Below are 12642 nucleotides of genomic sequence, written 5' to 3'. Positions count from 1 at the left end.
GCACAGGTCTAGTTACAGATATCTTTTGACACGGTACAGCATGAAATGTACTTTTATGATTTTCAAAACCTTTTCCCTAGCTTTATTACAACAACACAGTATATAACATACAAAATATGTGTTAATCAACTGTTGTTGTTAATGATAACGCTTCCAGTCAACAGTGGGTATTATTAGTTAGGTTTTTGCAAAGTCAAAAATTACATGTGGATTTTCTACTGCAAGGGGAGTGGGTGCCCCCAACCCCTGCATTGTTCAAGGATCAACTGTACATGTATATGACTAAAAAAAATCAAGTGAAAGAAAGATAAGGTTTCCTGAGTGACATCCAAAGGAGTTAAATGAAAGCTGAGATTCATGCATATGTTATTACTAGATATAAAACCTGATACATCCAGCGACACTAGATGAAAAAACAAAGTCTTAAACTTTTGAGTACTGAGCTGTCATATTAATATCCATACTTGAAAGGACATTCCAGGAAACAACACTCGGATAAATAAATACTAAAGCTCCATGCATATAAAATAGGGACTGGCCCATTGAGGAATAAATAGACCCTGATTTAGTAGTTTGTAAAAGAGAAGAGGAAATCCAGCTTCAGTATTTTAATGAACACACACATTCTGGATTGCTAGAGTACATGGGACAAAGGTATTAGAAGCACCCTCAATGTTTGTACCACAGTCCAATTTATAAAATGCCTTTGGACTTACGTACTTAATGTTTTACCTCTTAAACCTGGCAGAATTTAATAAGGATCATATTTTTCATTTAAAACTCATCTAATTCAGGTATTTTTAAAAGATTCAAAATTACACTTGTGATAGATAGTATGGTCAGTTAAGTACACTAAAACTGACAGCAACAGCTCAAAAAAGAACAAAACCTTTCAAGGCAAGGTCTTCATACTAAAAACTAAGCATAAAATTAGCATAAATCTCCACTTAAAAATATTTTCAGAGTTTTATCAAAGTTGAAAACTGTTTAACATAAAGGCAGATATTTACAACATATATAACTAACAAAGGATGAGTTTGATTAGGGCTTAAGCAAAAATCTAAAATCAACACAAGAAAAATAATACCCAAGAGAAAGATGGGCAAAGAAAATGAACAGGAAAAGTCAGATAAGAACACCTGACTAATAAATATAGGAAATGACTAATAAATATAGGAAAAGATGACAAACATTAGGAAATGCAAATCAAAAAGATACCACTGGCAACCATTTAAAAATCTAACAGCAAATGTTGGCAGCATTGTATAATCACTTTGGAGAATATTCTCGCAATACCTAGTAGAGTGAGAATGTACATATGCTCTGATCAACTTGTATATATACCCCCCAAAATGGTCACACTATTAGATATGTATATAGATCTTCACTGTGGCATAGCTGTAGTGGAAAAAAGTAATGACCTAGAAATCTATCATTTGGAATGACTATATTAAATATGGTTGTTTCATGTGGGAGAATAAAAAGCAGTCAAAAAAAAATAGACAATTCCTGCATATCAAACCAGTTACAATGCTGAGTAGAAAAAAGTAAGCAGCGTATGTACAATATACCATATAAGTAAATTAAGTTTATAAAACAGTGCTACCTACTTTTTTTAAGATACAGAGATAATGTGAAGGACTCAAAGAATGCAGACCAAATTTATTAAAAATATTGATTATGGGTTGGGGCAAAGAGAATGTGACTGGAGATGGGGTCAAGGGACACTTCAGTTTCATTTGGAATGTTGGCTTTTGTTTGTTGTTTTAAGATTTTGAGAGAGAGAGAGCATGAGCAGGGGAAAGCCATCCCAAGAACAGAAATTTCTTTTAAGCAGGTAGTTTGCTATGTCTTTGGCTAGAGTCTAGAGGTTAATTTTCAGAGAATTCCGTATTTCAAGGGATCACTCAGAAGCATGAACTGACTTACACAGAATTAGTGTCTTTACAAGTATGTGACAGTGAAGATCACTAAGGTGGTACAACCCCCAAATAGCTATATTAACAAAGAAAATAATAGGTAGTGAATTGGTCTGTATACTTCAGAACTATTGGTCAGAAAAACCAACCAACCCAGATTCATTTATGGGACTAAAAGAAAACGTTATGTATGAGAGGAGTGGGCTTAAAAATACTAGTTTTTAAAAAGCAGTTTCTGAGAGGTATTGGTGTTCATAAACTGTCCTTGAACAGTTTATAATCAAGGGAGAGAATCAGATTTTTGCATCAAAAAATTCAGCATGGCCAACATATTCAGCAGTCTGAAGCTTCCAAATATTTCTTGCAAAATCAATTAAGTGTACTTGTTTTATTATACAGGACCAATTTCTGACTCCAAAATACTTTTTTTCGTTTGTTCCTATAAGATTGAAGTTTAAGCCTGAAACTTAACGGAATAAAATATTTTATTCCTTAAAAATCCATGGAACAGCTACCACTAAGGAAATCCTATTAAGGTGCAACTTCATGATCAGTGCTTTTGCATTTTGTATAATCTTTTCCCCATATCTTTATCTATGTTGCTCCTCACAAAAATCTTGTGATGGTACTTTTTACCATTATCTCTATTTTCAAATTTAAGAAAATAAAAGCGCAGAGAGTGTAAGCGATTTACCTAAAGTCACACAGCTAGTAAGCAGCGGAACTTAACCCAAGTTTTCTGATTCTAAATTTTGTTTTCTCTTACATAATTACACTATTTCACCAATAATACATATATTTCGGTCAACAGCTTAACAATAAAATGGACATATACACTTATACTTTATTTTTTGTGACCCTTTGGAAGACTTTAAAGCAAATTTTATCTTTCTCATTTTATGAATAAGGCAGAAGTTAAGTGGACCTTCTAGTGGTCACACAACTACAAAGTAGGACTTTGAGTCCTGTCCGCACAGGGAGAGACGACTGGGTGACATAAGGAGGTGCTGACCCACAGTGCCCCAAAACAGACATTTTAAGTAATGGACCATTTATAAAACACTTTAATGTAGAAAGACAGATAGGCAGATACAGATATCCTCTCCACAGAGAAAAAAGGGCAAAATGTTGCTCACTTTACCATTGTGGGGGTCCAACATAGTGGAAAAGGATATATAGTAGAAAAGGACAACATAATGAATAAAAACCAATCAAGCAAACCAGCACAGGAGCACCCAGTGAAAATATTTTGAAAACATACCCATTTTGAGGTCCTCCATCATTTATCACATTTAAATGAGATAACTGCTTTTTCAAGTGGAGTTTATAACTTGCATTAATTCTTAAAAATAACATCTGGAGAAGAAAGAAAATGGTTTCTTAAAGCTCTATTGAAATAGAAGACATAAGCATCTGAGTTATCAGTATCAAATCAGTATTATTTGAAGAAAAATTTTTTAAAAAAATCTTTGCTTTGGGGGCGCCTGGGTGGCTCAGTGGATTAAGCCGCTGCCTTCGGCTCAGGTCGTGGTCTCAGGGTCCTGGGATCGAGCCCCGCATCGGGCTCTCTGCTCCGCAGGGAGCCTGCTTCCTCCTCTCTCTCTGTCTGCCTCTCTGCCTACTTGTGATCTCTCTCTCTCTCTGTCAAATAAATAAATAAAATCTTTAAAAAAAAAAAAAAAAAAAAAAAAAAAAAAAAAAAATCTTTGCTTTGGCATATACTTTTAAGAAGCTCCTCTGAGGTATTTAGTTGCTATTTTAGTATAATTTTTCTACATTTTTGGCTAAAGCTTGTTTTCCCCTTAGTGATATGTTTTATCACTGCCTTTCTGCCCCTTAGAAGTCCTCTAGGATATATAAGAGGGGATCAACCATGACAGGCAAAAAGAAATGGAGAATTCTGCAATATATTAAATATGAATTTGATAGGGAAAAAAAGGTCACAATGGGAAGAGGCAAAGATACTTTCATCCTTCTAAACTGGTAAAATTACTAGAAATTATTTTGTTGCTCCTGTATGCAGATATTTGATGTAATGGCTCAAAACTTCTGTGGGAAATACCTGACCCGAAGCTATATATATTTAATCTTTGGAAATAACTTTTTGGAGTAACACTGATTTTCAATAGGGAAAAATATATATAAAGTCATCTATGGAAGTTTTATGGAACTACTAGTATTCAATATTGACATAAAATCTAATTCTTGCCCAGCTCTGACAAGAGTTCCCTTTAAATGATGATGCAGATAAAAACACATGGACTACCTATATGCCCAGCTCCCTGACCTGGTCATAATTAGAACTCAGATGACAAATCCACAAGGTCAGAATGTCAGAGGTGTGAGATCTTACACTTGCAATGAGAAGGATGGCTTGACTAGGAAGTAATGAGGAAGAAAAAAGACCCAGTGGGTGCTCCATATATTATAGCTCCTTCTCAATTTTTAGTGAGCCTCAAAGGAGTTGGATGATATTTCATCATGAGTTTGGGATGATTAACGAAAACCTAGGGACGCATGAAGAAAAACAGAGCTACTGTAGTATGGAAGTCTGAGGTGGTATGGGAAAGGAAAGCAGTAGGAGAAAAGAGTAGGCAAGAGATACTAAGAAAGCTACCTTTTGCTCCCAAATACCACTCCCATGTACCTAACTAATTTGAGGCTAACTCAAGTAACAAACTTGTCTGAATACCAAAAATCCCTGGGAAAATTCATCAGTCGTACAACTAGGCTTATATTCTAACACTATCATTCTCCAACTAGACTTGAATGAGATAACCTGGTATAGAGGCAACAAGCTAAGGTGGGTAAAGAAGACTGGAAAAAAAAGAAATACTGGAATCTTTAAAGTACCAGGAAAGGAGAACCAAGCAAGTGGGGGGTGAGGTAGGAGTGTTGGTGAACAGTGAAGAGAACTCTGTGATAACACTCATATAGGGGAAGACAGTCGGGTCAAAGGGTGGATACTTCATAGGTAAGAGGTGCCAAAGACCACCCATTTTGCTATTTTTCTGGTTATGCCTACTACTGATCACTTACACTGATGTAACAAATATTAATGAAGTATATTGATTGAGTTACTTTATGTGTCATCTCATTAATTCCATCACTAATTCTTCTACTATCCCATTTGGATTATAATAACAGCAACATTTTACAGTTGAAAAATGCCAACTCTGATTTTCAAACTGATAATGTAATGAATGACCTAAGTAGAATCCAGCATTTCTGATACTCAGTGGCCAAATGAAAAATCTGCTTTTTATAACTGCTGACATAGAGCAGAGCAGTTATTGCTCTGGCCTGTTGGAGCTAGGGGCACTTTGAAATCAAGAAATTTCTACCTGCGTTCCACAGGTCAATGTAACAGCTGAAAAAAATAATCATATTGGAATAAGAACTAGGCTTAACTGTACCAAAAGTATGTAAAAACATTCCAATTCTCCATGCAAATGTTATATATAAAAAAGTAGTGTCAGGAATTACTACTCACTTGTGTTTGTTCTTCTGGAAGAAGATCAAATATAGCTTCATGCATTTTTGCCATTTGCTTACAAATATTCCTGAAACAGGCAGAAGGAACCGGAGCTTTCACCTCATACTGGCAGGGAAAAATAAGGAGAATTATATTCATGTCCTCTGGATTGTTTATTGTCCCCAGTGTTTCCTCAGACATATGTTTCAGCCCTTACATGCCTAACTCTAATAGAGTTGAAGCTTACACTTCAACTATGATCTATGACACTCATGCACATCTCAAGAACTTTTCATTAAATATCCTGATCTACTTTGAGGAATCCAGCAAAATTAGTGGCTAAGAACACAGGCTGCTTCTCTTAAGACAGACTGTTTGGGTACAAATCCCAGCCCTTCAGAGTCTTAGCTATGTGATACTGGGCAAGTTACTTCATTTCTCTATATCTCAAGGCCTTGCTGTAAGGACTTAAAAGAACACAAAACAGTGCTTGATACAAAGTAAGTACACAAAAAATGTTAACTACCAATCCGGCTTGATATACAATGACGTATCTTTCAAGTAGGCCCTCCATATTAACAGATTATTTTTTAAGCATGATTTTCAGAATGTGTCAACATGATCATATCAAATCAATAGGACTCTAGTAGAATTAAAATTTTTTCTTTTGTAGGTAGGCCAATTAGTAATCATATTTATCCTAACTATGATAGAGGAAGCCTTTTTCAGAATGACCTCTACTGAAAATTTAAACTTAGGTAAATTCATTTTACTATCCTTACATTTGGGATAATATACTAATATCATTCAGATAATCATCTTTGGCTCATATTTTACAATTCACAAATTATAAACTATTTTTATTTATAGGACAAATCTGGGCTAAATAATTTAATGTACTAATGTTATATAATTTATTAAAAGGATGAGTTCCAATATACTGCTCTTAGCAGGACCATGCAGAAGTCACCATGTGACTTCAAAATAAGCAAACTTGTGACCACATGGATTTTACCTTTCTCCAGCCTAGAAATATATAAAACATCCTTATCTTTTTTGTTAATAACAGCTTTAAGATATGATTCACATACCATAAAAAGTTCATCTGTTTAAAGTGTTCAATTAGCTGGTTTTTAATCAACTCAGAGTTATACAACCATCATCATTAATTTCTGAACATTTTCATCACCTCAAAAGAAACCCATAACCATTAGCAGTCACTCCACCTGACCCCTCCCCTCAGCTCCTGGCAACCACTAATATCCATAAATGTAATAACACAATATGTGGCTTTTTGTGACTGGCTTCTTTCACTTAGCATAATGTTTTCAAGATTCATCCACATTGTTAACGCATTGAAATTTCATGCTTTTTAGGGTTGCATGACATTCTATTGTACGAATATACCGTAATTTATCCTATCATCAACCGATGGACATTTGGGTTCTTTCCACTTTTTGGCTATTATGAATAATAATGCCGTGAACACTCATTTTTGTGTGGACAAGTTGTTTTCAATTCTTTTGGGTGTATACCCAGAAGTGGAATTACTGGGTCATATGGTAACTTTAATCTTTTGACAAAATACCAAAGTTTTTTCCAAAGTAGCGATATCATTTTACAGTCCTACTCAGCAGTATATGAGGGATCCAATTTCTCCATATCTCCATTATTGTCTGCCTTTATTTAGGCATCTTAGTGGGTATGAAGTAGTTATCTCATTATGGTAACATCCCCGTATCTTAAATACCACCTTGTACTGGGATGAATAGTATCCCCCCAAAATTCATGTTCACTTAGAATCTTAAAAGGTCATACCAGATGACAGTGGGCCCTAAATACACTGACTGGTGTCTTTATAAAGAAAGGAGAAGGAAATTTAGACATATATGCAGAGAAGGAAAATGACCACATGAAGACACAGGCAGAAATCTGAATGACACATTAACAAGCCAAAGAATGCCAGCAACTGACAAGCACCAGAAGCCAGGAAGAGGCAGGAAATACTCTTTGCTAGAGCTTTTAGAGGGAGCATGGTTAACAACACTTTGATTCAGGACTGCTGCCTCCAGAATTATGAGAGAATACATTTCTGTGGTTTTAAAGTCACTCATTCTTTGGTAATTTGTTATGGCAGCTCTAGGTAACTAGTACAGCCTCAAAACCTTCCTCCAGGGGTGCCTGGGTGGCTCAGTGGGTTAGAGCCTCTGCCTTCAGCTCAGGTCATGATCTCAAGGTCCTGGGATCGAGCCCCACATCGGGCTCTCTGCTCCGCGGGGAGCCTGCTTCCTCCTCTCTCTCTGCCTGCCTCTCTGCCTAGTTGTGATTTCTCTCTATCAAATAAATAAAATATATATATATATATATATATATATATATATATATAAAAGAAAGCTGTGGTCTCTGAGGAGACAAGACTGGATGGAACTGGAAATTACTGTAAAAAAAAAAACAAAAAACAAAAAAAACAAAACAAAAAAAAAAACCTTCCTCCACCCCTGCCTGCCCTAAAGAAACTATTCTTTCCATTTTACCTTCACCATCATTTCTTCAGGCACCGAAACTTGATATTGTACTTTTTTATTCTCAACCCTTAAAATCTGGTTCTAGCTACTACCCAAACCACCTGCCTCCACTATTAACAATTTTCTGAAATTTCTGCAAAAATCACTAAAGCATCCTAACTTCCAAATTTTCCTAGTTCAAACTTTCCTAGTTCTCCTTCCTCATTGCTCTGTCCTTGGTCCTCAGATAATGGAGTGTTTTCCTGAGTTTCCTCCCTTCCTGACTTTCCTCTCTTCTGTATCCTGTCTCTTAAGTGCAAAAGCTTCTTTAATCTTAATTCCCCATTATCCCCTTTCTTGCTTATCAATCTCAATCTAACAACTTTTAATGTATCTCTAGTCCTGAAACACTTCATTAAATTTCAGTCACACATCTCCTAAATGTTCCATACCATAACTGAGTTTATTATGAACTTTTTCAAACCTGCTCCTCCTTCCTGTTTCCATTACTACTGTTGGTATCACAATCCTCCTGCTCACATAGACTGGAAATCTTCACCTCAGTTTTTATTCCTCCTTATCCTTGGTTCCTTGTATTGAGTCAGTGACGAGGTGCCATCAATGTACTTTTAGATTATTTTGCAAGTTAGTACTCTAGGTCAGAGTTTCCCATCCTCTTAACTACCTCTTAACTACCAACATTCTTTGTTGGGAGGGCTATCCTGTGTATTATTCTTTGTTGGGAGGGCTATCCTGTGTATTATAGGATGTTCAGTAGCATTCCTGACCTCTACTCACTAGCTACCAATATCGTTCCACTTCCCAAACTCTGACAACCAAAAATGTTCCCAACACTTCTGAATGTCCTCAGGAGACAAAACTGTCTCAGCTGAGAAACACTGCCCGAGGTGAGATCGTCAATACTTCTCACTTGAAAAAATGTAGTCACATTTGAATGAGTCCAGATAGAAGGTCAACAAACATTTAATAAAACTGCCTGGTACATAACAAACTCTGGATACATATTTTCTTAAATGTGTGTATATATCTGTATATATACATACATATGTAATTATTAAGTATATAGGTATATATATGTACCTATATGTGTGTAAATATGTACATAGGTATATAGGTATATGAGTGTGTGTATGCATGTATGTGAATGTGTACGACTGAACAATGTGTCAGATGCTATGCTAGTTGGAGTGTACAAAGATGAATCAGAGACCGAGCGCTCTGAGGAGGTGACAGCCTAAAAGCTGGCTGGTATTCCAGAAAGTGGGCACTGCATGCTCCAAAAACATGGGTGAAGACATATAGGCACCAGCAGAGATGGCTTCCCAAGCAGCATACCTGGACTGCTGAGTCTTCAAATGAAAAAAACTAAGTGAAAGTATTCCAAACAGAGGACATGCCGTATCACCTCAAATCCATTCTATGTACTATCTGATAAATAATACTAAAGTACAATTCTAATCCTATGATTTATTTTAAAAACTTCTGGGTTCTACTTCTGTTTAAAATTTAGAAAGCTGTAAAAGAATATTCTACTACCCTCACCACAAGAAAAAACTATAGTAACTTACAAAATCCGAACTTTTCTTGAACCCATCAGACAACAGAGGTCCCAGGAAAGAAAGGAACTAATTCCAAAGAGTGACAAGCCCCACTGAGGAGAGATGGGACACAGGAAACTGTCTCACTTTGGCAGAGCATCGGAAGAAGAGATGACCACCACAGAAACAAATAGAAAGAAAACAACTAACATTTTAACAAATTTCCAAGGGCCAATTACGGACAACTATATATTTACAATAAATGAGAACACTGGCCACAAGGGAAGTATGCACTCACTCACAAGTTCTCCTCCATGGGTATCCGAAAGGTCCTCACAAACAATACTGGGGTCAGAACTAGAGACCACAGAATCATTCTCACAGACAAGCAGGAGGTGACTGGTCACCACTAGAGAAAAGGAACAAGAACGGCCCACTTCCGTGCACCCTCCTCTTAAAGCAAAAGCCTAAAGTCACAGAGAAAGGGCACCAATTTCTTTATTCCCAGGGTTGTGAGGAATAGAAACAAAAAAATACCTTTAAGCCCAGGATCAAAAACCAATCAAAGTAGAGGTTGGCTACCACTGGAGGAGGGGTTGGAACACTGAGAAGGCTTCACATCCAAGGACTTAACCTGATTTCAAGACTTTTAATAATGCTACAGCAGTTAAGACATTAAGACATGGCATTGGTCTAGGACAGACTTATAGACCAATGGAACAGAATAGAGAGTCCGAAAATAGACCCACAGGAAAAAAGTCAATTGATTTTCAACAAAAGTGCCAAAGGAGAAAGGACAGTCTTCAAAAAAAGGTTCTGCAATGATCCAGAAAAAAGAACACTGACTCATACTCTGCACTACATACAAAAATCAATTAGAAATGGATCCCAGATATACATATAAAACCTGAATAATAAACCCTTAAGAAGAAAACACAGAATCATCTTTGTAACGTGGGTTATACAAAAATTTCTTAGGACAACAAGAAGCATGAATGATAAAAGAAAAATGATAACTGGAACTCATCAAAATTTAAAACTGTTCTATGACACTCTTAAAATGAAAAGATAAGTGACAGGCTGGAAGGAAATACTTATGAAACACATATTTGATAAAGGACTTGTATCGAGAATATATAGAGAACTCTCACAACTCAATAACCCAATTTTTAAAAATGAGCCAAAAGTCTGAACATGCTACCAAAGAAAAGATACGGGTGAAAACCAATACATGAAAAGATGCTCAACATATAAGTTATTATGTAAACTAAAACCACAATGAGTTATCACTCCATACAGACCTACTAGAGTACAAATTTTAAAAAACAGACATACAATAAAAAGTGCTGGTGAGGATGAAGAGCCCCTAGAACTCTCATATATTGCAAGTAGGGAAAAAAAAATGGTATGAATGTTTCATTCACCTTCCTATACCACCGTTAGCAGAGTCTAAGCAATTGGTAAAACACATGAAAAAATGTGGCAGTTTTTTATAAAGATATCATGAAGTTTTACACTTCTATACAACCATCAATCTAATCCAAGAAGTATTTACACAAAAGAAATGGAACATGTACCCACATATAGATGTGTACACGAATTTTGTAACAGCGGATGAAAATCAGATCAGTGGTTGTCAAGGTTTTGGATGTGGGGAGAGAAGTGACTGCAAAAGCGCCTGAAAGAATGTTTAGCAGTGATGGAACTGTTCTATATCTTGATTGTGGTAGTTCTACTACCACATAGGTTAAAGTTAGCAAACTACGTATTTAGAAAGGGTAAATCTTACTGAACATAAATTGTACCTCCACAAGCTGGACTTAAATCCATCAGCTTTCCACTGGTAGCAAAAACTCTTCACTGTCTTTCCAACATACCTCCCATTCCTCAGTTCAAGCACCCTAATACATTAGCTAAATAGAATAACTTACCTCTGTTATTTTAACAACAGCAAAAGCATTAGCAGTCAACATTTACTGGAAACTTGCTACAGTCAGACATATGATAAAAGAAAAGCACTCCACATAAATATTATCTCATTAATCCTTACTACAACTTTATAAGGCTCTATTATTTTCCCCATTTAAAGACAGAAACTGAGGTTTAAGGAGATTAATTTGCCCCAGGTGCTTTAATGGCTTATCTAGGACAAACATGAACTTAGGTCTACCTGACTCCAAATCCCTGACACTGATCTTACTCCTTATGATTCCTACCTACAATGCTACTACCTCAAAGCACCTCTTTACCTCAACTTTGTTTGCCCTAACCATGCCTATCTTTAAAAGCAAGACTTACATGCATGCCTCATCCATAAAGTTTTCCCAGATCTCCCTCCTCAGCTGGCAACCAGCTTTTCCAAACCATTAAAAGCTCTAATAGCATGAAACAGATTCCTTATTAAGGCTCTTTATATATTCTACCTTCTGTTATAATTATTGATATACTTTTCTTATTAGATAGTTTACTATTTGAGGGACAATAATGAAGACTTCTTCACCTTATGTATCCCAGTTACCTAACACAATTTAATTTCCTGAATGAATGAATGAATGAATGAATACAGGAATAAATGACGGCTGGGACATTAGTTTCGCCAGTATAATTAGATGTTTATGTTTCATTCTATCCAAGCAATGGTACCATCACTTATTAGCTTTTTAGAATCAGTCTATATTACTGTGTTATTTCTCCAAATTAAATTTTCAGGTAAGAAAATAAAAAGCTAAAATTAAGAGGTTAACCCAAACCAAACACTGTCTGCTATCCCGGGATGAATTAAAAACAGAGCTAAACTCCTGGGTAACCCATGAAAGCAACTAGAGCAGGGAGTGGCAAACAGAGACTTGTTAACTGGGAGAATGTAATAGGTCAAGGTAACAGAAGTCTCAGTAGGAATATAGTAGTGAAAATACTAAGTTGTAAAGACTAGGCACATTCTTGACATTAAAAATAATGGGAAGGAGTATATTTAAAGTTTGTAAGACTTAAGACACATAATAACTAAATACTGTATGTAAACTATAGAAACCCTTGTTATTGACATTTTGGGATAATTGATAAATTTTAAATAGGAATAAACATTAGACGATATTAAGGAATTATTGTTAATTTTGTTAAGTGTGATTTGGTAGCATGAATATGTAAGAAAGTATCAGTTTTTAGACATACATAACTGAATTTTC

The 12642-nt window shown here is 35.8% G+C and overlaps 1 protein-coding gene across 5 annotated transcripts in view; it reads right to left on the bottom strand.

Annotated features, from left to right (window-relative positions):
* VPS54 (VPS54 subunit of GARP complex) overlaps window positions 1-12642 on the bottom strand; it is a 104275-nt gene that overhangs the window by 2032 nt on the left and 89601 nt on the right. For all 5 annotated transcript variants that reach the window (XM_045978748.1, XM_045978751.1, XM_045978749.1 and 2 more), the window contains 2 exons: window positions 5413-5520; window positions 3181-3275 (listed from right to left, as the gene is read on the bottom strand). In XM_045978748.1, coding sequence (XP_045834704.1) covers window positions 3181-3275; window positions 5413-5520 — 203 coding nt within the window. The remainder of the gene's footprint in view (window positions 1-3180; window positions 3276-5412; window positions 5521-12642) is intronic.

The sequence above is a fragment of the Meles meles genome, chromosome 15 (assembly GCF_922984935.1).
Source record: "Meles meles chromosome 15, mMelMel3.1 paternal haplotype, whole genome shotgun sequence".
Classification (NCBI taxonomy): Eukaryota; Metazoa; Chordata; class Mammalia; order Carnivora; family Mustelidae; genus Meles; species Meles meles.
Note: the sequence above shows the minus strand (reverse complement) of the source record. Positions and strands in the feature narration are given on the sequence as shown.